The sequence below is a fragment of the Betta splendens genome, chromosome 6 (assembly GCF_900634795.4).
Source record: "Betta splendens chromosome 6, fBetSpl5.4, whole genome shotgun sequence".
Taxonomy (NCBI): domain Eukaryota; kingdom Metazoa; phylum Chordata; class Actinopteri; order Anabantiformes; family Osphronemidae; genus Betta; species Betta splendens.
The window spans coordinates 17,366,963-17,389,714 of record NC_040886.2 but is presented as its reverse complement, the minus strand read 5'-3'; the positions used below and the strand labels follow the sequence as shown (position 1 = coordinate 17,389,714).

The following is a 22,752-nucleotide window of genomic DNA, read 5'->3' as shown; positions in this document are numbered from 1 at the left end:
ATACTACGATTATGCCCCCAAATCAGTTAAATTTACAATTATCTAAACAAGTAGAACATGTATTCATGTATTGCATACTCTCTCCCATTTGTGTGTGTGTGTGTGTGTGTGTGTGTGTGTGTGTGTGTGTGTGTGTGTGTGTTTGTGTGTGTGTGTGTGTGTGTGTGAAAAGAATAAACTGCTGTAAATTTTTACCAGCTGAATGAAAAACATTTTAAAATATTAACAAAAATAACAAAACTGCAACCCAGATGACTCTGAAAACTATATACAGGACACAATGAAATAAACCTGCTTCATTTTAAATACACTTGCTACTGCTCAGTTTCAGTAAGTGGTGTGGGTCTTTACCCTTTTATTCTCTTAACTCAGCTGTATAAAGGTTTATTAGATTTCAACAAAAACTTTGCCAACAGTCATTTGTTAGGATATTAAGACGGCAGCGTGTATGTGATGTATATTCATCTGTTAAAATGTGTTTTTGAATAACTCCTGCACTTTCAGCTTCATGTAGATTTTTTTCTCATGCGAAACTGAGACACCTACTGTTTTGTACTGTAGAAGGTTCATCAGCCAATGAAATTAAGTTGTGCTCTCTTCCTCTCTTGGCCTGGGCTTCATTTAGCCTTTTTTGCCTAACTTAAGTCTGCTTGGCTCACAACAGGTAGGACCAGTGAGCAGAGGAGAAAACCCCATTGTCAGCAGTTTTTTTCCCTTCAACATCTTTGGCTTGACCAGCACAGCTAGTCTTAGTAACAATTGTTCAGTTTCAGAGTTCAATGTCTTCTGTCTACTTCTTTTTTGTTGTCTCAATTAATTTCAAGAGTTTACATCAGATGTAATATCAGCGTTGAACTCTCGAGATCAAGTAGTAGAGGAGGAAGAAGACCAGGACCAAGCCAACGGACACGTAACAGAGAATGCGGCGGTTGTCCCTTCCTGATCGAACCATGGTGGAAAAACGCTTCACACTGCCAGTCAGTAGGCCCGTCGCACTCAGAAAGTTAGAGTCCTGAATGTGAATAAAATAATAATTAGCATGTATATTAATAAGTCTATTACTCGTTTCTGTATTTTGTCATAAAAAGAAGGACTGACCATGTTGTCCAGATACTCATTCTGATCATCAGCTTCTCTGTCGATGTCATACGCCAGCTTTCAGCAGAAGAAATAAGACATTTTGAATGTGTTTGTATTATTGACATTATTGACATTGTGACATTATTATTTATTTACAAAGGTGTCACTCACAGATTTCAGTCTTGAGACTTTAGTGGCCAGGTTCTCAGCTATCCGTTTATTTTCAGCATCCAGCATGTCGTCCACAGAGCCATGACCTGGAAAACGGTGAATCCATCAATAGGTTTCTGTTTTCCAGGTTTTTATTCGGCACTTCAAGTTTGTGAAAACAGCGAAAAGTAAACATAAACACGCTGCTCACTAACAAGGGGCATGCATGAAGTGTGCTTTCTACAGCCAACTTGCATATTTACTTTGTGAATTGGCCAACTGTTCCATCCACAGTATAATAACTTGTTCAACGTCAAAGAGAAAGAACCCAACGCGGACTTCCTAACTCCTGATCTACTTAGCCAGCTAGCCAGGCCTTAGCCTTGTTTTAGCCTCAGAGTGCAAAAGTGCAGCAGAAGACCCGCACACTGAACACCTGGTTGATCCAATTCAGCTTTAAGATCATACGTCATCTAAGTCATAAACAAGGCGAATTCTATACTGAACACCTTCAATACATACAAGTGAATACGTGTCAAAAATAATACCTCTATTCCAGTCAGCCATGTTGGTGAGTGACGTACCGATCAGCTGGGTACTGTTGACAGCCGCACGTGACCTCGTCCGTCTTCCTCTTCTTCTGAGTCGTTTGCTGTTTCCTGTTTTACTTGGCAGTTGGCAAGCTTAGTTGCGCATTACCGCCACCTTTCTTGGTGAGTATACATTGCATCACTTTCTTAAATACAGAATAAAAACGTTCTTCTTCTGCATCTTATTCTTCTTCTTCGGTTATAATGGCGGTTGACCAAGCACGTTACAGTCGCGTTACCGCCTCGTTATGCACTGACCGAGGACTGGCCACTAGGTGGTGACACTCACACAGAGACAGAATGGTGAGCTAATCTGAGGTCAGCATGATATCTTGATGGAATCATTATCAAGGAATTATGTTTTGCAACTTTTATTCTTTATGATGAGTGTAAATTAAGGTTGAGATAGTAATACAACCAGAATAGGCAGAGACGGGGCTGAACAACTTTAATTTATATATTATAATTATAATAATTATTGTCAGTGTATTTTAACATGCCTTTCTGCTCCGGCCAGACATGATGAAAACTTTAGACATGTGAGAAATGCTGCCCTAAGATTTGGACTGGCCATCAAACTAAATTAAGCTAAAATTAGGCCCAGCTCTAAAATTAGTCAGGGCGACTGATTCAGGGCCTAATCTGTACAATGTCTGTCGGCTTAATGCAGCCAGAGCTCAGAGAACAGCACAGACATTGCAGTTATGTGGTTGCTAGGCTGCTTCATACATGTAGTTGTGCTTCAGAGTTATTCCAGTAGACCCAGGGTGCAGACCTGATGTGCGTAGACCTTTGTATTCAGAGCGTGTGTGTAGACCCAGGGTGCAGACCTGATGTGCGTAGACCTTTGTATTCAGAGCGTGTGTAGACCCAGGGTGCAGACCTGATGTGTGTAGACCTTCGTATTCAGAGCGTGTGTAGACCCAGGGTGCAGACCTGATGTGTGTAGACCTCATATTCAGAGCGTGTGTGTAGACCCAGGGTGCAGACCTGATGTGTGTAGACCTTCGTATTCAGAGCGTGTGTAGACCCAGGGTGCAGACCTGATGTGTGTAGACCTCATATTCAGAGCATGTGTGTAGACCCAGGGTGCAGACCTGATGTGCGTAGACCTTTGTATTCAGAGCGTGTGTGTAGACCCAGGGTGCAGACCTGATGTGCGTAGACCTTTGTATACAGAGCGTGTGTAGACCCAGGGTGCAGACCTGATGTGTGTAGACCTTCGTATTCAGAGCGTGTGTAGACCCAGGGTGCAGACCTGATGTGTGTAGACCTCATATTCAGAGCGTGTGTGTAGACCCAGGGTGCAGACCTGATGTGTGTAGACCTTCGTATTCAGAGCGTGTGTAGACCCAGGGTGCAGACCTGATGTGTGTAGACCTCATATTCAGAGCGTGTGTGTAGACCCAGGGTGCAGACCTGATGTGTGTAGACCTTCGTATTCAGAGCGTGTGTAGACCCAGGGTGCAGACCTGATGTGCGTAGACCTTTGTATTCAGAGCGTGTGTGTAGACCCAGGGTGCAGACCTGATGTGTGTAGACCTTTTCCTTGCATGACGTGGTGTGGGCAGACCTTGTGTGGCGCTCTCAGCAAGAGGAGCTGCAGCAGTAGTCTCTCTGGCACTCAGTGGAGCCACAGATTGTCTAATTAGATTAAGCAAGGCTTTCCTCAGATAATCATTTAGCCAGCTCCTGTTGTTTCCAATGGCTCGCTGCTTGTGACTGGGAGCTTGTTGAAGGTCATAGTGAATGTCTGAAGAACAGGTGCGTTTTGGTGTTTTGTGGTCTTGGAGCTGCTTCAGACTGCTGGCTGAGGACCCGTGGCTTCTGGTTATGGGCTGTGTCTGGAGCTGTGTGTGTAGCGCTGCTTACAGCAATTGGACAGCCACTAATACCCGGTGCTGCTAACAGGAGACGATGGGGCTAGTTTCTGTAAGTAACTTTATGCTTCACCTCCGTACTGCAGTGATGTTTGATTATAAATTACTGGCTCAGGCATCTTTCCCGTGTGGCTTCTTCTTGTGAATTTTAGTTGCTCAGTTTATTCAACTCTTTCCGCACAGCTGTGTTTGGCTTCTGTGTCCATACACTTTAAATCATTTGTTGATGGAGTAACCATTGTTAAAAGCACATTTTCTACTGCACCATCTTTAAAATACAGATTCACAGACACTGTTCTCTATTTTTTGTCAGTTAAATCCCTCTGTGTATGTTTTGCCTATTGGTTGAAATTGTTAATCGACTAAACAGGTTTTGCGGAGCCAGAAGGAGTTTTAGTCAGTGTTTTGTTCACGCTGTTCAGCCACAGCTCAGTTCTTTCTCTTCCTCAGCCATAAACTAGATGCTTCTTCCTCAGATTAAGCTGCAGATTACATCTGAAGCCACAGAGGTCACAACCAGCTTTCAGTTTTCACATCAGCAAACACAACACATGGTAGAAAGATCTACTCTAATGATTTATTCAGCAGTCTGGTGGACTAACATACTACTTTACTGACCTTTCCCTTTGAAATAATAGTTTAAAACAACATGAAACCCTTAAACATTTCTTTTTAGCTCATTACAGCTGCATTTATTCCTTTACTGCATGTCTGGAGTGTCTGTGAAATATAGTCTGTCCTTTTGCAGTCAAAGAGTCTCCATAAGCCCAGATTCGCCCCTCAGGCCGACCACTGACTGTGTTTCTCGGGGAGGCCTGTGTCGAGTCCCAGAGGAAAGAGCCATGGCCAATAACTCCCTACGCAGGTCCAAACATGGCCAACATGCAGAGGCCAACCACGAGGCCGAGTTCAGCTGCTCCCTCATGGAGCTGCGTTCGCTGATGGAGCTGAGAGGACCGGAGGCGCTGAGCAGGATTAAGGAGAGTTACAAAGATGTGACGGGACTGTGTGCCAGACTGAGGACCTCACCTGTAGACGGTAAATGTGTTCAGCAATCTTTTCTGTCTCAGTTTTACATCTGGACTGGACTAAAAGCAACAGGGAAGTATTTGCAGAACACCACAACACCAGGAACACGAATCAAACCATAACAATGAGAGCTTTGCCTTCATATTCACCACTTCAGCCGAGTGGGTGATGTTCATAGTCCACAGCCTCTGTTCATTACCTTCAGGACAAAATGACACAGTAAATACTACATTCAAATTTCTGGGTTACTCACAATAGCACAAACAGCTTAGCTGATGAGATTCAGTGTGTCTCATGGTGTCATGCTGATCTATGGACAGGCTCTCAATGCGTCTCAGACATTTCCCCTTCATCACTAATTCATTTCATCTGTTCATCTTGCATGTGTATAATAACGCCCTTAGCATTCCGACTCCTGCTGACAGACGTAAAATGTCAGCGGCATCTTGACATCAGCTGTTTCTCTGTGTCTCTCGGGTGAAAACTGAATGGTTGGATTCGTTAACTTTTATTGTTATCTCTGACCTGGAGGTTAAAAACCTGACTGACACTGCTCGACGCTTGGTCCCACACAAACAACAGCACAGGACAGATGACAAAACACAAGTCCCATTCTCAGAGGTTTAAATGGATGTAAATAATATTTTGTTAGATGCCGACTTAACACCAGTTTGAAACATCTCATAAGTTCATTATAGGATAGAATAAGTGATGTAGTTACAGAGGATGGATGTAAAGTCACGGTGGCCTCGACCGTTTGGAGCCAGAAAACAAGCACATAAACAAGCTGCAGACGAAGCCCTGCAGGAAGAACAGCTCCACCGGTTCATTGTAAAACATGAAGCAGGATGTCATATGAGCAGCAGCTCACATAGGCTGACGCTCTGTGTCCCGCTGCAGGTTTAGATGGAAACTCCGAAGATATTAACAGAAGAAAGGAGGAGTTTGGAAGGAACCTCATCCCTCCTAAAAAGCCAAAAACCTTTGTGCAGTTAGTGTGGGAAGCCCTGCAGGACGTCACGCTCATCATCCTGGAGATAGCAGCCATCATTTCACTGGGCCTGTCCTTCTACCACCCGCCAGAGACCAAGAGACAGAGTGAGTTTCATGTCCTTGTTCTGATCAAATGTCACCTCGGCTTTGTCTTAGTACACAACAAGAAACTACCTACAATATGTTTTACTTACATGAAACAGAACCTAAGGAACAGGAGACTTGTGAAGAGATGCATGTATTGCACTAGTTTGGACCTGCAACTTGCGTCTTCTATTGTAGATGCGTCAACTCATGAACTAAAGGCCAATCGCTCATCATCTAATGATTTAGGCGCTCTAAACTCTCCATCTGTATCACATCACCGAGCACCATGTTATTCATCATTGTGTTTCCAGTTCTACTTGGTGCAGCCGTGGTTTCATTTCTCCTCCCTGTCTGGAGCAAAGTCATGCAGTCTGCGCTGCTGCCGCCTGAGCCTCAGATGCAGAGCCTGTCACTTCCAGCCTCCAGCGGAGGAGACGCTGTGCTTCACATTCATTAAGAGTCCACCAACCCCCCGTTACCTGTTTACCGCTGCACAGTGTCACACAACAGCTCATATAACAAGCGGACCTGCATTTAGTGATGATCAGACAAGATGTTGTTGGTGTGAGACCATTCTCACCTCTGCAGGTCTGCTACAGGAAGCTAAAGACTGTTGGCTTTGGCTTGTTGGCGTTGATGCTGTAGTGATTTAACGCTTTGTGTGTGACTGTGGGCGCAGGTTATGAAGGCCGTCAGCCATTAGGGGCCCAGCGAGCTCCAACTCTGTAATCTTGGTCATCGATCCGTGTTTTCACCTTGGTTCAGTTGCTGTATATGTTGATGATTATATTAAGACCGTCTCCTCCTGTGCAGAAAGGTTAAAGGTCATCCGAGCATTTACAGTAGTGAGCGTTCACACCCGGCCTGTGCTGTCTCCGCTCAGACTGCGGCCGGGTGATCGGCGGCGTGGACGACGAAGGCGAGGCTCACGCCGGCTGGATCGAGGGCGCTGCCATTCTGCTGTCGGTCGTGTGCGTGGTCCTGGTCACGGCCTTTAACGACTGGAGCAAAGAGAAGCAGTTCCGGAGTCTTCAGTGTCGCATCGAACAGGAGCAGAAGTTCACGGTGGTCCGAGGGGGGCAGGTCATTCAGGTCAACGTGTCTGAGCTGGTCGTTGGAGACATCGCACAGGTCAAATATGGTGAGAGGATTTTGTAGCTGAGCTTCGAAGCCAGGTTTGCCCTGAATTTCAACAATAGGACTGGGATCTGTGACCTGATGAGACTGACCCTCGCGTTTTAGGCGACCTCCTACCCGCTGACGGTGTCCTGATTCAGGGAAACGATCTGAAGATTGACGAAAGCTCTCTTACCGGAGAGTCGGATCATGTGAAGAAGAGCGTTGACAAGGACCCCATGATGCTGTCAGGTGCTCCTTCACATTCAAGTTCAGCCTGAACTGAGCTTTGGCTGACACATCTACAGTGTCATAGTTTTCACACCTGCACACAGCACCACATGGAAATAATTACAGATAAAGGTTTTCGCACTGTGTTTTTTAAAGCCTTTAGTTTGTATCATGGAACCCTTAACGCTGCTCTCTCAGGCACTCACGTGATGGAAGGCTCTGGCAAGATGGTGGTCACCGCTGTGGGGGTGAACTCTCAAACCGGCATCATCTTCACTCTGCTCGGTTCAAGTGAGGACGGCGACGTCGATGCTGAGAAGGAGAAGAAGAAGAAAGAGAAGAAGGACGATGAGCGGAAAAAGAAAGAGAAGAAGGACAAGAAAAGTAAAAGTGCATTCAAACTGAAGAAAAGAGACAGCTGGCTTTTTTCTGTAATTCTGTAATAAAACGCTATTATAATTCACTCTATACGTTATAGATATTTAGTAATATTTTAAATTTTAAAGACATTTTTTATGTTTTATTTATGTTTCCTTCTGTAAGTACAGCTGATAACTGACCTGTTTTCTGTTTACAGGTAAAAAGGACGACAAGGGCAAGAAAGGTGAGTCTTCACTGCTTCAGTACTGAGTCGCTCGTTGTTCGTGTGAGGAGGAGAAGACGCGTTTATTAGCTGGGACCGGCTTCAGCTCGTCATTGTGGGTTTGTTCAGTGTATTGAGCTGAGGATGAGCTTTGATGGGAAAATCTGTGGGTTCACGTAGAACCTGCTCATTTGCACGCTCAGCTTGTTTCGCTCCTTTCTTCTATGATGAGTAGAATGGAACGTCACAGATTAGTGCATTTCTGTCAGCCAGCTAAATGATAGTTACTGGAACGGTATGGCTCAAGACGTCTCCTGGTCGGTGGCCGGGCCTCATTGACTCACTGTGGCCCCTGCAGCGAGTGTCCCTGTGGCTGGAGCAGCAGCAGGTGCTCCTGACTCTGTTGATGGTGATTAGGACCAAGCAGATTATTGGCTTAAGCTCAGCAGCTGCTTTCTTCTCCTGCCTGCTGCTGCCGCCTGCCTGTCCACTAATAACCTCATTACTGAACTGGGATCAGCGGACACACACACACACACACACACACACACACACACACACACACACACACACACACACACACACACACACACACACACACACACACACACACACACACGGTTGCCATGGAGCTCGTTGTCACTTGACTCAGTGTGTAGTGCTATTTATTGCTGCTTTAATGATCCTGCATGAACGGAGATGAGTCAGTGGGGTTGGCAGGTTAGCGGGTTAGTTAGCGGGCTGGTTAGTTAACTAGCAGCTCTGCTTGGACTCTTTTACTGCATGAAGTTGCCCGAAGCAACGCAATAAACCCAGGCTTAAAGGAACACCATCAGCGGTCTGACGTAGCTCATGTCTCTGCTGCCACTCGTTGTTGTTCCACACTTATTAAAACATGTTTGAGATTTAATGAAGATTAATCCAGACCCAATATTTACTGTAAATGTTGTTTTTCTGATTTCCTGCGCTGTTTGTAGGGAAAAGCAAAGATGATCCCAGCGTGGAGATGCAGCCCCTCAACAACGAGGGAGAACCGGAAAAGAAGAAGCTACCGAAGAAGGAGAAGTCGGTTCTCCAGGGCAAACTGACCAAACTGGCCGTGCAGATCGGCAAAGCAGGTAGAAACGGACGAATGAATGAGCAGCAGCTCCAGCACCGCGCTCCAGCTGAACCGCTGCTCATCGCCTGGTCTCTCTCTGTCTTCCACTCAGGCCTGTTCATGTCAGCCATAACCGTTCTCATTCTCATCGCTCGCTTCCTCATTGATATCTTCGCCATCCAGGGAATCCCAGTGACCTCTCACTGTGTGCCCATCTACGTCCAGTACATGGTCAAGTTTTTCATCATCGGCGTGACAGTGCTGGTGGTGGCCGTGCCTGAAGGCCTTCCCCTGGCCGTCACCATCTCCTTAGCTTATTCAGTCAAGGTGTGCTTGTAGCGTTCCAGTTCCTTCAGAAAATGCTTTAGTTCAGCACAATCCAAACTAAGTGAGTGTGCTCAGACTGCAGTAACTGCTTTCCCCCTCAGAAAATGATGAAGGACAATAACCTGGTCCGCCACCTGGATGCCTGTGAGACGATGGGCAACGCCACGGCCATCTGCTCCGACAAGACGGGCACGCTCACCATGAACCGCATGACCGTTGTACAGGCCTACATAGCAGGATGCTACTACAAAAAAGTCCCAGATCCGGACCTGATCCCTGCCAAGATCCTGGACCTGCTCGTCCTGGGCATCGGGGTCAACTGCGCTTACACCACTAAGATTATGGTGAGCTGTAAAAATAGCCGCCCATTCAGGAAGCTCTGTGAGCTCAGCATTTGGCTGAAACACCAGCAGCAGCTCGGGCCTCGGGAAACGGATCCACTGGATCCACTGGATCCACTGCTCGGATCGTAGCTCAGTGGAACTAAAGCAACCTCAGCTAAAAACAGACAAAGATTTATTTCATCACCTTTCAATGTCATCCAGTAATTGTTAGTTGGGACGACAGAGAAAAGCTCCGGTTGAATGTGACATTTTCAGCCTTTGTCCTGCAGAGATGTGACGTAATCAGAGCAGAAACTGCATGTGCTGTTTTGTGTTTGTTAGAAGTTAACATCCTGTCTGCTGCTGCTTCCTGCAGCCCCCAGAGAAGGAGGGTGGGCTGCCTCGCCAGGTGGGAAACAAGACGGAATGTGCCTTACTGGGATTAACCCTCGACCTGAGCCGAGACTACCAGACGATCCGCAATGAGATCCCAGAGGAGAGGCTCTTCAAGGTCTACACGTTCAACTCGGTGAGGAAGTCCATGAGCACCGTGTTGAAGAACGCTGATGGCAGCTATCGAATGTTCAGCAAGGGGGCGGCTGAGCTCCTGCTCAAGAAGTAAGTCTGTGGCTGGAGATGACGGCTCTGGTCAGTCAGATCACGACTATACAAAAATCCCACAGTTTAGCACTACAGGACTTTGTCGTGTGGGTTCAGGTGCTGTAAGATCCTGAAAGCCAATGGGCAGACCAGTATGCTCAAACCTCGGGACCGAGACCACCTGGTGAAGAAGGTGATTGAGCCGATGGCGCTGGAGGGCCTCAGAACCATCTGCCTCGCGTACAGAGACTTCCCCAGCAGCGAAGGAGAGCCCGACTGGGACGACGAGGCCCACATCCTCTCTGGCCTCACCTGCATCGCTGTGGTCGGCATTGAGGACCCTGTGCGACCTGAGGTACGACAGCTGCAGTCCTGTACGTCCACAGGGACGCATGCAGGTGGTCAGATTAGGCCACGCGCATGCAGTTCCAGTGTTGGCTGCACTCTAACAGTCTGACACAGAGCAGAATCCAAACCGCCCTTGTCCGTGTTCCCGTCAGGTACCGGAGGCCATCAGAAAATGCCAGCGGGCTGGCATCACTGTCCGCATGGTGACTGGAGACAACATCAACACTGCACGGGCTATAGCCGTCAAATGTGGCATCCTGCAGCCTGGAGACGACTTCCTGTGTCTCGAAGGCAAAGAGTTCAACCGAAGGATCCGCAACGAGCTCGGAGAGGTCGGTCAACGCCTCCTTATACATGATACATCCACTGCTTTTATAAACCGATGTTTTAATTTTTCTAAATGTCTCCTATTTTCTGCAGATTGAGCAGGAGCGCATTGACAAGCTTTGGCCCAAGCTCAGAGTCCTCGCCAGATCATCACCAACAGACAAACACACTCTGGTCAAAGGTAAAGGCCAGATAAATGTGGAGCGGAGTGTCCAACCTGGTCCTGGAGAGCCACAGTCCCGCTGGTTTTCCAACTCTCCCTGCTGATTAGCTTGATCAGGTGTGTCAGTTAGCTGCTGATTGACTGAACACACCTGATCTGGGTAATCAGTGTTAGCTGGGGCAGAGAGAGTTAAAAAACAGCAGTAGAGTAGCTCTCCAGGACCAGGGTTGAAGACCTCCAATGTAGAGGTTAAGCAGATTAGTAAAGCAATGCACATGAGAGTAAATGAAAGGACATAAGAGCAGTTCTGTGATACAGTATGCAGTTGAAGCAAAGACAAGGTGTCCTGTGTGTGTCATTCTCTCAGGTATCATCGACAGCACCATTCTGGAGCAGAGACAGGTTGTTGCTGTCACTGGGGATGGAACCAACGACGGCCCTGCCCTCAAAAAAGCAGACGTGGGCTTCGCCATGGTAACGTTTGTCACGGCTGTCATCCAGCGGCTGATTTACTTAATCCTGTGAAGATTTCATCTAATGCAGTTATTTGAATCATCATTAATGTGTGAAGCGATAATCTATCACGCTTGAGGTCTAAAGAAAAGGGCTCCTTATCGGTGTGCAGGGCATCGCGGGGACAGATGTGGCGAAGGAGGCGTCCGACATCATTCTGACTGATGACAACTTCAGCAGCATCGTCAAGGCCGTGATGTGGGGCAGAAACGTCTACGACAGCATCTCCAAGTTCCTCCAGTTCCAGCTGACGGTCAACGTGGTGGCTGTCATCGTCGCCTTCACCGGAGCCTGTATCACCCAGGTGAGGGTCGCTCACTGTGCCCACAGACCCGCGCGCTGCCACAGACGCTTCACGCTCTGCGTGCGTGTGTTTGCAGGACTCGCCTCTGAAGGCCGTGCAGATGCTGTGGGTCAACCTCATCATGGACACGTTCGCGTCGCTGGCTCTTGCCACCGAGCCGCCGACGGAGTCGCTGCTGCTCAGGAAACCGTACGGCCGCAAGAAGCCGCTGATTTCGCGCACCATGATGAAGAACATCTTTGGACACAGCATCTACCAGCTGACCGTCATCTTCACCCTGCTCTTCGTCGGTCCGTAAACATATCACAGGTGCTGAGTGAAGGGGCGCGCTCTGTAATCTGTGCCTGTCGCTCCCCCAGGTGAGAAGCTGCTGGACATCGACAGCGGCAGGGACGCCCCCCTTCACGGACCCCCCTCTGAACACTACACCATAGTCTTCAACACCTTCGTCCTCATGCAGATCTTCAATGAGTTCAATGCCCGTAAGATTCACGGGGAGAGGAACGTCTTCGAGGGGGTCTTTCGAAACCCTGTTTTCTGCTCCATCATTCTGGGGACCTTGGTCACACAGGTAACCTTCGAGGACTTGAGGTAATTGTCACATCTGGCCAGAGAGCTCATCAAACAAACCAACTCCTCGTGTAGGTCGCCATCGTGCAGTTTGGTGGTAAACCCTTCAGCTGTGTGGGTCTGTCCGCTGAGCAGTGGCTGTGGTGCATCTTACTGGGCCTTGGCACTCTGCTATGGGGACAGGTCAGAACCTTTACGTCCAGACGTGCCACCAAGCTTTGTGCTCAACTGCCAACTCACAAGTGCTGTAATATTGGTATTGTTTGCTCTGCTCAGCTGGTGTCCAGCGTCCCCACCAGTTGGCTCAAGTTCCTGAAGCCTGCAGGCCACGGCACACAGCAAGAGGAGATCCCTGAGGAGGAGCTGGAGGAGATGAACGACCTGGATGAGATCGACCATGCTGAGATGGAGCTGAGGAGGGGACAGGTGCTCTGGTGTCGTGGCCTCAACCGCATCCAGACGCAGGTAGAGTTTCATCCCACCTGGGAGGATTATGAAAGTCTAAGTGCTTTTAGTGGACCCTGAAGCGGTTTCTCTCCCGTTTATCTCTCAGATCCGGGTGGTGAACGCCTTCAGAGACAGCGTTTCTCCCTACGAGGGTCTGGAGACGCCCGAGTCTCGCAGCTCCATCCACAACTTCATGACGCACCCGGAGTTCCGCATCGAGGACTCGGAGCCTCAGATCCCACTGATTGATGAGAACGACGGTGAGGACGAAGCCCCCACCAAACGAAACTCCATCGCCGTGCCACTGCTGCTGACAGAACATTCCACTGCCCCACAAACCCCGTCCACGCCCCGGCTCAACAACAACGCCCTGGACCACGTCCTCCCGCTGCATAAAGACACCTCCAGGTCTGGCCTCGTCCCGCCCAACTCAGCAGGTCTGCCACCCTGTCCTGGAAGCCCCCTACACAGCCTGGAGACCTCACTGTGAAGCCTGGCACCAGACCGGACGTATTTTAAACTGGTCGATCTGGTTCAAGAGATAAAGAGGAAAAAAACAGACACATTGGTTCTCGTCAGGAGCTGACGTGCTGCAGGCAGAGACTGTTGTCTCTCATGACGTTAATGAAGTGTACAGTTGACGTGAAGGTAAAGAGGTGGTCACTGGACTGTGATCTGTAAATATTCATATTGATGTTCAGACATTCAGGGCTTTAGTCTGCCGTGTCTCTGAGCATCATCAGACACGTTGATTCAAGCTGCCATTGATAACAGGTAGGTTTGTTCTGTGAAACGTCTAGTCAGTCAGAGTAGGGCCAGTGGGATTTGTGTTTGTAGACAGAAGATCAAGGACATTTTCCAACAAAGGGCAAATTCATTTAAATATTTAAATGTCTAAAATTACATTATAGTTTAGTATTTTTGTAAAAATGTTTTAAGATTTAAAAAAACAAGCACAGCAGGATGTTTGTCACAAACTTCTTTTATTTATTTACTGTAAAATTACTTCAAAGAAGTCTTCGCCTCAACATACAAGGTTTCAAGAGAAATAAACTCAGTACTATAGGTATTACCTATTAATGTAGGTAATTGTCAAATTATAAGAATAAATCAATAAAAGCTAAAATATTAATGCTTAATATTGTAATATGCTAATGCTTAGAAAGAAGTTTGAGGAAAACTGTTTAATTGGAAATCTGGTTAAAACCTGTACATGGACTAATCTTCCATGTCACCGTGGAAACGCCTGAACTGTACCTGTCCTGTGAGTTTACTGTCACTGAGATGGAGGAACAAGAGCCAGTAAAGCTGCCTGGCAGGTGTTCCAGCTCCTCCTGGTGGGGAATCAGCTGAACTAGTTCCTGCTTCACTGAAAGACTGCACTGTGGAGGATTTTCTACACGAGCTCAACTTCATCGGATCTGTACTGCTGTTTGGACTCACTGATCTGAACTGAGCACATGCACCTCACGTCACTGTGATGGCAGTGGTCTCTGATACATCCTCTCAGGCCTGTTAGATCAACTCCACTACACCTGTTATTTATATAATCTGGGTTTTATTTGAGACAGTGAAGTAAAAAAAATAGATACTATTAATTTAACACTTTCACCTTTAGTTGTTGTCAATTTTGTGTTCATATAGGACATATTAGTTGTGTCTGTAGGAAGACATATTAAAATTCATGAAATAATTATTTTTCACATTAAAATGCTTCAACAGATCAATTTGTTTTGTAGATCATTTAGTTAAGACTAAAAGCCTCTCACAGCTTCTAAATGATTCCATGAATAATGCAGCCCAGTCATAACACTAGCTCTCTTTTCTCATAACCTTTGGTTGTGTTTCCTGTTTTACATTTAAAAGGTTATTTTTTCTTTAAAATTTTAAATTTTAATTTACGTTAAGACAGTAATTCTACTATATTATAATTATAATTAAGACCTTTTAGGACCAAGAAGCAAAACTCACAGATAAAATTATTAATTAATTAATATAAAATAGTGTTTGATATTAATAATACTATAAAAACCGAACCGTTTATAAAATTGAACTAATTTATATACATGTTCCTCTTTCTCCCTTTTTTGTGTGTTCGTGAATTTTGCTGATTTTCTAAAACTTAGATGAAAATTGAACATTTATAAGGTCATGTTTTAAAATTAAAAAGGAACTATGGCTAAAAAATATGAAATATTGTGGTAAATGTATTAGCGACTCATTTTGTGCGGTATTTATTATTGTTGCGTAATTTTTAAAATTATTTTTAAAGACTGCCAATCCGCAAATTGAATTTGAGTCGTTGAACTACACTCCCACAATGCACCATAGTAATTTGTCAACCAATGGCTGAGCGTGCCTCGGTCACGTGGTTGCCTGTGCAGCAGATTTGAATTGTTAGCGTGGTTGTTTTTTTTTCTCTCTCATGTCGCAGCTTGAATGCGGAGCAAAAACTATTTGAGTTATTGTGGGAACTTCAGGTTTGCAGCTTTACTCATTAAATTTACAACGAGCCCGAGTTAAATGTTGAGAGAACTAAATTTAGATGTTTAAAACTACTTTTAAACCTGGCTACTTTAGCTGTAAAACCAACAGTCTAGCATTAGCTAGTTTTAAATAGAGCGAATTACTTGCACCAGCTACAGTCTCCCCGCTGTTTGTCAGTGTTTGTGTATAAACAGTTTTATAGTTTATATCTGAATTGGGTCCGCTGCTGATCGACAGCGACTTTTCTCCCCAGAGAGGAACTAAGTTCGGGATGGAGGGCCGAGCTAACAACGGTACGTTAACAACACTGACAGATCTCGAGCAGCGTTAACAGCCTTGTCATGTGTTTGCTCATCTTTTATGGATGCTAATTGTGTCTTTTAACAGGTGTGTTCTTTCTTATTGATGAGGAGTTCGATTTTGATGTTTCTCTGTCCCCTGCCAGGTAAGCAACTCATCCAGTTATTCTGGAGGTTCTCTCCACAACCCAAATAATTTCTCCTGCTGAATCTAATGGTGTTCAGACTTTTTAGCGCACTGTCATGTACTGTAGGACTTACGGAATCGGGCTATAACTTCCTGTTTGCTTTTGTTTTCATGTATATCTTCCTTTCCACCAAAACTGTCAGTTTGGTATATTCAACCCATTCCCATCAGTTGAACGTCTGGACCTCAGGAGCCAGAGCAGATGTTATAATAATAATAATAATAATAATAATAATAATAATAATAATCTTTTTACTTGTATTACATATTCTTTTACTAAAGTATTAAAGAACTTGGGGCTTCACAATAAACAGAATAACAGGACGCAACTCATGTTAATGTTTGAAAATGGTTAGGTTTATGTTTTGTGTTTATTTCCTTTCATCTGTAATGTGATTATGGCTTTTTCTGCTCTTCAGTTCCACAGGCGGCGAAGATGAGGATGAGGTGTTTGTGGGTCCAGTGACCCATAAGGAAACATGTGTCTCTGTTCACGTGTCATCTCAAATCCAAGACGGTGGTGGTGTGCGGGTGAGCTGGAGCCCACTCACTGGAGATCAGCTAGATGCTGTGTGTCAGGAAGCCCACAGACTAGCTACCGAGTTGCAAAGTGGAGAAACCAACACCTCGCACACCAAAAATGAAGAGACCACCGACACCATAATGGACAAAGAGGAGTTCATCCAGGATGCGGCAGACAAACTGGGGATGCTCACTCAGGCTGCCAGAGCCCTCAGCCCCATCAAACGTGAGACTTTCTGTGTGCAGGACAGTCCCATGAAGCAGTTGCCTCCTGCTATCCAGCGCCACCTACAGAGAGGAAGCAAAACTAATACTTCGTCCTCCTTGGCCACTGCCACCAGCACTGTTTTAGCCTCCAGGGCTAATGTCAGGGCCGCAGCCTCCTCCACACGACTAACGGCAAGACTCAACACTTCCAGCCCCGTAACCGTGAACAAAGTTCAACCCAAGATGTCGCTGCGAGGGAAAGCATCACTTGGGGTCGGTGCTGTGCTGCCCAGCAAACCAGCTGTTCTAACATCTTTATGTTCCACCAGCAAAAACAAAGTGGAGAAAGCCAGACTGCAGCTACCGAGCAAAGTATTTACCTTTCCTTTGTTTTTACATCTTAAACTTTTCAAATTTAAATATATCATGGTTGTCATTTGATGTTTGCCTGTAAAAATAGATTTTTTGGAAGATTGTGCCTAACTGTAAGCTTTTTAGTAGTAGTAGTACTGCAGTACAAACAAGTGAGCAGTTATTGTTGTAGCTTCTGTTTAGGGTCTCAACAGCACAACATGTCCATCTCATCCTGTTCTGTCGAAAAACTGCAGCCTTAACAAAAGTGTGTTCATGTCCCCTTTTCGCTCTTTCCTTGTATCTTTTAGTCTGTTGGGAGTTTGAGAGGGAGCCCAGTACGTCATGCCTCCAGCAGGGCTGAGTCATATGAGGATCTGCTCTCTGATTCTACAAGTGTTGCCTCAGACATTAGCGATTCCTCCCTCAACTCCAGCCTAGTGGGTAAACGCACACTGGCTCCCCCGACCAAGGTAACGCACCTATTCTTTCTCACACAGGCATAGATGTGCTAAGTACTTCCTGAAAATAACAGGGAGTGCTGCTCAGTCACAGCAGTAAAATATGAAAATGCAATGGCAATTTAAGATTTTTCTTCTTTAGGGCACGGTGAGAAAACCATTAGGTGTGAAAGCTCCAGCTCTACAGAGCAGGAGGGTGACAGACAGGAAAAACACCTCCTCATCGTCATCCTCGGTCTCTAGTTTCAACTCCAGCATATCTCTGTCTCCTGCTAAAGGTATGCTAACTCCTATCAAAAACCAGCTGTTGATAGCCAATACCTTTAGGCTGGAGTGGGTCCGCCTGATAAATATTAGCAAACAACTAACTGCAAACTCTAGATTATCCAGTCAGAACTTGTTAACATAACATTTTGTTTCCTGTCAGGTAAAATCAACTCTTCTCTCAACCGGAGTCTAAATGGCTCAACTTGCATTACCAGAGCAGCCAATCCAAGCAGGCCACGCCGCTCCACGGTCAACGTTACCACTGAGTCTGTGTCCTCCACCATCAGTCGCCGCTCATTCTCCACCCAAGCCAAGAAGCTGCCTGAGGTGGAGCGTGCTAAAGCTGCCCGGTCTACACCACTGAAGAGAGCGGACGCTGTGCCTGTCCAGGCGACCCCTCCCAGGAGGGTTTTGGAGAGAACCACAACAATCCCCCCCACGGCATCAGTCCGAATGCAGAGTGCAATAAAGGTCAAACCTCAGCCTCTGGTCATACCGACGCCCACTGGAGGAGTCAAGGGGGTTCGCAGTGGAGATGGTAAGGCACTCTGGAGAGTTCGCATGCAGAAACAAATACGAATTTTGATTTGATTATCCTAAAGCATTGTAGTGTCCTGTTAGCAGATGCCTTAAAGATGATGAAACCAAAGAGACTAATGTCAGCAGGCTGTCTGAGCAGGTAAATGACTCCAACTGTAGCAGTTTTAATTGAAATAATACTAGTAAAAAAAAGGCTTTTAATATCACCAAACAATTGACATTTTCACTCTCCTGTAGTCTCCCTCAGAAGCCTGCTGCTGCTCTGCTGACTCCTTCTGCTAGCGAATCCAGGTTGCTGCAGGTGAAGGCACGGCGTCCCTCTGGCCTCCCGACTCCAGTGAGGCACAAGACATCAGCTATTCCAACACCCACAAGCCACAAACTGTCCCCCAGGCTGCTGCCTGCCTCTGACCCTGCCCCCAGCTCCGCCGGGAAGAAGAACAGCTGCAGGTGAGATGCTCTGAACCGCTGCTGAATGTGAAGTTGTAGGAGTTTCTAATCTGTTCATGAACTGACTTACGCTCTCGTTTTTTGTTTGTTTTTGTGCAGCCCTGTCCGTGCAGAGACACGGGAAGTAGAGACTGGTGCCCCTGAGATCAAGCCCTTCTCCCTTGAGGAGGAGGAGGAGCTGACAACGCTACCTGCTGCCCCATCTCACTGCTCCCCAGAGCCTGAATGTTTAGGCAGCACAGATTCTGACACTTTGACTCAGAACCAGACAGAGCCTGCCAGAAACCTGATTGAACTGGAGAGTACAGAGGAAAGCAACAGCAATACACAGGAGGTCAGAGGTCACAGGCATTATGGTGATAAATGCAACCCTGGATTTTAAGACTTGCATGTTTATTAGCTCACCACTACTTCCAGATGCTACTACATTGTATACAATCCACAAAAGATGTCTGAGTTGATGTTCATTCTGTTGTTGGTGTTGCAATGCTCTGACCAGAAGAACGTGATCTTCTTTACTCTCTCCAGGTTCTTTTGTTAGATCTTCCAGCTCCAGCTCTGCATCTTCAAGAGAAACTGCTCATTGATTTGACCAACACCCCTGACCTGATTCGAACCAGTGGCAAGACCTGCACCACAAGCCAGGTAGCTCTTTCATAGAAAGCAAAACAAAGTGAAATAAGGTTTAAGACTTTATTCTCCATTTGACCCTAGACTCTATTTGTAACCTTTTTAATTTTTAACAGTTGATCGACCTGAGCTCCCCCCTTATTAAGTGGAGTCCAGAAGACAAGAAGGAAAACAACGCTCCGCTCATCAACCTGTCATTCTGATCCACAGCTGATGGTCTCTGCACTAAACTGCACTCAGCATCTTTAACTTGAAACTGGTTAAGAACAGACTGTCCGTTTTAGTCTTCACTGAGAGTAAAAGTATTGTTTTAAATAATGAAAAATTCTCAGAGGCTGCTGATCCTCTGCAGCTGATTGTAATTTTAAATGTTTGTTTGTGTTGCTGCTCTTAATGTTGAAATAAATGTATCAATCAAACCCTCATTGATACGTGTTTGTCCAGGATCACAGTCCATGTTTTATTCTCACAAAACGTATTTAATCAAAGGTGTGTAATTGTGTTTATCTATTTATATATTATCTGAGGATAATATACCAATAGCCTTGATATAGTGAATATGTTTGATAGTCAGATGTTATTAGAGCTGTACACTGTACACTGTGCTTCTTCAACTCTATTACTACAGGGAGGAGACATGTTTGTCATTTAAAGACTTTTATTTTAAAATTGTTCCCACAGAACATGGCTTTAAGTAACTTCTCACAACCTCTCCAACATTGCAGAAGAGCTGCTCACACGGCCTCGAAGTCTGACTATTAAAGATATTTTTATTGGAATTATGACTTGTCAAAATGTAATAGTAGTAGTCTTTAATTGCAGTTTGGACTTCTCATAAATACATTATCGACATCTGTAATGTGAAATCTGTCTATCTTATAGATCATCTCCGGTCCAGTCTGTGTTGAGTAGGTCTCGCAGTGGACATCTCTACACACGGGTGTAGGACGAGTAAACCAACACAAATGATAAAATTGTTCATTTACAACCTATAGTTATAAATTTATATATATGCAAATATAAATGGAACAATCAAACAACAGTTAGATGCCAATAGCTGTTTATTAAGTTCAGTTAGTACTTATTGAAGTACATTTCCTTAACAGAATAAACAGTTAAGATACTTGAAACGTGGTCAGATCAAAGGGAGCTCAACGTAGCTACTTGGAGCAGTACAGCAGGTTGATGCGGTTGATGTCGTTCTGGCTCATCTGTGTGGCTGTGCCAAACACAGTGTTGGGGTTGGGAATAGCCACAATAGTGGGATTAACAAAGTCTTTGGAGAAAGCCAGTCTGTAGGAACGAGACAACCACAGTCAGGGATGAATGGACCAGGTGATGGTAGAAGATAAGAACTTCTGTCTGATTAAACTAAAGAGGCCTCACAGTCACACTGACCTGTTGTAGTGCATCACAGAGTTGTAGTCATAAGGAGTTCCCAGGTTCAGAGTGTTGATCTTGTAGAAGTTTGATTCTTCACCTGCAGCGAAGGAAGCATTACAGTTATTCATTGTGCAGCATGTTATGAAGTGTTAGTGATGATTTGTATGCGATACGTCAGGAACATTTGAAGTGAGAAATAATCTCCAGTGTTCAGCGGTGAGCTGATGATCAGTCCAGGGCTCTGCAGCGTACCAGAGATGACGTTCTGCAGCAGGATCTGGACGTGCTGGTCCCGGTCGGAGCGACAGTGCTCATGGTCAAAGCCCAGAACGTGGAGGAGCTCATGTTGGGTAACTCCAAAGTCAACACATCCTAGAAAGCTTAGTGACACGGACTGTTCACCTCCAGTACGACCCACAAAGGAGTAGCATCTACAGAGACCACGGAGAACAGGTAGAATCACAATAAACATGGTTCATCCTTACAGCTTCAGTGAAGCAGGAGGAACTGAACACAACCTGGAGCTGCTCATGTACATGTTTTCACTTTATTCATTTGTTATTCTGTCTTTAAAGGCGATGTGGTGATGATGTAGCGCCAAACAGGGATGAAATGAAGCTCATAAAACTTGTATCTGATGGTGACGGAGGTCAGTGGAGACAAGCACGTGTTAGGTAGGTTTAGTGTTGGGTGTATGAGGTGTAGCAGTGGAGAAGCACCAGAATAAGGTTTACTGGTGTTACTGGTCAAGGACATAACTATTCCATCACTTACCCTTCAAGAGGGTGTATGTAGACGTAGTCTGTCTGGTTCGTGTAGGGGATGAAACGAATGCAGGTGGAGTTGGAGAAGGAGTTGAGGCCACTTGTGATGATACTGACCTGCAGAGTATCTGGAGGTGAAAACGCAAACATAAACCACACTGGTATTAAAAGAAACAGTATTTCCAGCGTTGAATTGATACACCTTTAGTGTTGAGTCATGCAGACTTACTGTAGACGCTATCAATGAGGTAGGGAATGTAGACGTTGCCATCACAGGCTTTAGGCCACATGCAGCCAGTCTGAGTGCAGGGGTCAGCGTTCCTGTGGTTGGGAACAGCGATGTCGCCTCGCAGCTGGAAGCCATCTTGGATGGGGTCTGCAGAGAGGACGTGGACATCACACACCACAAATGTCAGGAGCATTAAATAACAGCTGGCTTCCAGCAGCTGCTGGTCTGTTTGGGATTCGAACCCTCACCCACAAACCTAGACCTCATGGAGCCAGTCAAAAACTGAATCTACATGTGATGATGTAATGAATGAGACTCACTGAGGTTTCTGTTGGCTCTGCCCAGCAGTTCTGAGACGGACAGGCCTCCCTCAGCTTCTGTGTCACTGTCTGCACCTGCTCTGTTCACAACCTGCGCCAGAAAAGACACAAAAGTGTTTCTGTGGCGTCGCTGAACAACCAGAGCAGAACGTGTTGGATCTCACAGACTCACCATGGCTTTGGTCCAGGCTGAGACTGCAAACAGAACCAGGAGACCCAGGATGCTCTTCATGGCTGCCATGTGACCAACGAGCTGCAGAGTGAAACACAACAGTCAGGTTGAAGCAGCAGCAGCTGTAGTAGTAGGATCAGTAACAGTCACTGAGCTTCAGCTCTTCACTGCAGGGAGCAAAGTAGGAGATGTGACGTTGAGAAGGCTCTGCTCATCCTCTTTTATAGCAGAACCAGCAGAGGATGAGCTGTGCAGGTCAGCAGCACAGCCTGATGTTTACTTCCTAACTCACACCCTCAACACACAGGTACTAATCTACAGACTCATGGGAGGAGGTCCAGGTTGGGAGCTGGTTTGATGGACAGACGACCCCTCAGCAACTGGGACAAGATATGAGTCAGTGAGTTATTGTTGCTTTTACTTTAGAAGAGGTTTTATCTTTTATCAGTTTGATTCTGTTTTTAATAACTGATTAAATGTAGAAACATGACTGTTGTTGTACTACTTGTTCTAGTAGGTTTGTTAAGTTACAGTAGTTAACAAACCTACTAGAGGTTTGTTAGTTTGTTAATTAGTGTTGACTCAGCTCTTCTCCTTAAAAACACACTTTTAACAATTATTCTACAAAAACAATTGACCTGAGCCAACCTGGACCTCCTCCCATGAGTCTGTAGATTAGTACCTGTGTGTTGAGGGTGTGAGTTAGGAAGTAAACATCAGGCT

General features: G+C 45.8%; 4 protein-coding genes across 7 annotated transcripts; 2 read left to right on the top strand and 2 right to left on the bottom strand.

Moving 5' to 3' along the window:
* Window positions 1-74: 74 nt before the first annotated feature.
* bet1l (Bet1 golgi vesicular membrane trafficking protein-like) lies at window positions 75-1,909 on the bottom strand. Its single transcript, XM_029153099.3, has 4 exons — window positions 1,779-1,909; window positions 1,252-1,337; window positions 1,099-1,155; window positions 75-1,012 (listed from the first exon to the last, which is right to left on the bottom strand). The coding sequence occupies exons 1-4, from the start codon at window positions 1,795-1,797 to the stop codon at window positions 845-847; spliced, it is 330 nt and encodes a 109-aa protein (XP_029008932.1). The 5' UTR covers window positions 1,798-1,909; the 3' UTR covers window positions 75-844.
* Window positions 1,819-14,371, top strand: LOC114857025 (plasma membrane calcium-transporting ATPase 1-like). 3 transcript variants are annotated; one of them, XM_055509536.1, is made up of 21 exons: window positions 1,819-1,943; window positions 4,449-4,738; window positions 5,630-5,827; window positions 6,693-6,950; window positions 7,052-7,177; window positions 7,355-7,540; window positions 7,734-7,760; window positions 8,717-8,857; window positions 8,951-9,165; window positions 9,267-9,509; window positions 9,865-10,106; window positions 10,206-10,443; window positions 10,589-10,768; window positions 10,857-10,944; window positions 11,294-11,400; window positions 11,552-11,743; window positions 11,820-12,033; window positions 12,103-12,314; window positions 12,389-12,496; window positions 12,590-12,778; window positions 12,867-14,371. In XM_055509536.1, exons 2-21 carry the CDS (start codon window positions 4,543-4,545, stop codon window positions 13,248-13,250), a joined length of 3,744 nt encoding a protein of 1,247 aa, XP_055365511.1. In that variant the 5' UTR covers window positions 1,819-1,943; window positions 4,449-4,542; the 3' UTR covers window positions 13,251-14,371. The 3 variants fall into 3 exon arrangements, with proteins under 3 accessions (XP_055365511.1, XP_055365510.1, XP_029008906.2); XM_055509535.1 differs by lacking the exon at window positions 1,819-1,943 and adding an exon at window positions 3,469-3,752; XM_029153073.3 differs by lacking the exon at window positions 1,819-1,943 and having other exon boundaries at window positions 3,778-4,738.
* Window positions 14,372-15,122: 751 nt separating this feature from the next.
* gtse1 (G-2 and S-phase expressed 1) lies at window positions 15,123-19,586 on the top strand. Of its 2 annotated transcripts, XM_029153081.3 has the most exons (12): window positions 15,123-15,240; window positions 15,501-15,540; window positions 15,635-15,692; window positions 16,153-16,834; window positions 17,125-17,286; window positions 17,417-17,552; window positions 17,702-18,079; window positions 18,163-18,220; window positions 18,319-18,531; window positions 18,631-18,865; window positions 19,060-19,176; window positions 19,278-19,586. In XM_029153081.3, the coding sequence occupies exons 2-12, from the start codon at window positions 15,519-15,521 to the stop codon at window positions 19,362-19,364; spliced, it is 2,148 nt and encodes a 715-aa protein (XP_029008914.1). In that variant the 5' UTR covers window positions 15,123-15,240; window positions 15,501-15,518; the 3' UTR covers window positions 19,365-19,586. The 2 variants fall into 2 exon arrangements, with proteins under 2 accessions (XP_029008914.1, XP_029008915.1); XM_029153082.3 differs by having other exon boundaries at window positions 15,134-15,540; window positions 18,166-18,220.
* Window positions 19,587-20,049: 463 nt separating this feature from the next.
* LOC114857353 (high choriolytic enzyme 1-like) lies at window positions 20,050-22,098 on the bottom strand. The gene is made up of 7 exons (XM_041071184.2): window positions 22,074-22,098; window positions 21,858-22,016; window positions 21,538-21,684; window positions 21,319-21,436; window positions 20,797-20,975; window positions 20,560-20,641; window positions 20,050-20,454 (listed from the first exon to the last, which is right to left on the bottom strand). Exons 1-7 carry the CDS (start codon window positions 22,096-22,098, stop codon window positions 20,322-20,324), a joined length of 843 nt encoding a protein of 280 aa, XP_040927118.1. The 3' UTR covers window positions 20,050-20,321.
* Window positions 22,099-22,752: the final 654 nt, after the last annotated feature.

Bases quoted from the DNA above. Each gene is read 5' to 3' on its own strand.
- bet1l (XM_029153099.3), bottom strand. The intron at 1,156-1,251 runs GTGAGTGACACC...TTCTGCTGAAAG, and splicing joins AAGTCTCAAGACTGAAATCT to CTGGCGTATGACATCGACAG. The intron at 1,013-1,098 runs GTCAGTCCTTCT...ATTCACATTCAG, and splicing joins ATGAGTATCTGGACAACATG to GACTCTAACTTTCTGAGTGC.
- LOC114857025 (XM_029153073.3), top strand. From the start codon at position 4,408: ATGTCTGGAGTGTCTGTGAAATATAGTCTGTCCTTTTGCAGTCAAAGA. The intron at 10,769-10,856 runs GTCGGTCAACGC...TATTTTCTGCAG, and splicing joins TCCGCAACGAGCTCGGAGAG to ATTGAGCAGGAGCGCATTGA. The intron at 10,945-11,293 runs GTAAAGGCCAGA...TCATTCTCTCAG, and splicing joins CAAACACACTCTGGTCAAAG to GTATCATCGACAGCACCATT.
- gtse1 (XM_029153081.3), top strand. From the start codon at position 15,519: ATGGAGGGCCGAGCTAACAACG. The intron at 16,835-17,124 runs GTATTTACCTTT...TGTATCTTTTAG, and splicing joins GACTGCAGCTACCGAGCAAA to TCTGTTGGGAGTTTGAGAGG. The intron at 18,080-18,162 runs GTAAGGCACTCT...GTGTCCTGTTAG, and splicing joins GGGGGTTCGCAGTGGAGATG to CAGATGCCTTAAAGATGATG.
- LOC114857353 (XM_041071184.2), bottom strand. From the start codon at position 22,098: ATGGCAGCCATGAAGAGCATCCTGG. The intron at 22,017-22,073 runs GTCTCCTGGTTC...TGAGTCTGTGAG, and splicing joins AGCCATGAAGAGCATCCTGG to ATCCAACACGTTCTGCTCTG. The intron at 20,976-21,318 runs GTAAGTGATGGA...TGGTCTCTGTAG, and splicing joins TACATACACCCTCTTGAAGG to ATGCTACTCCTTTGTGGGTC.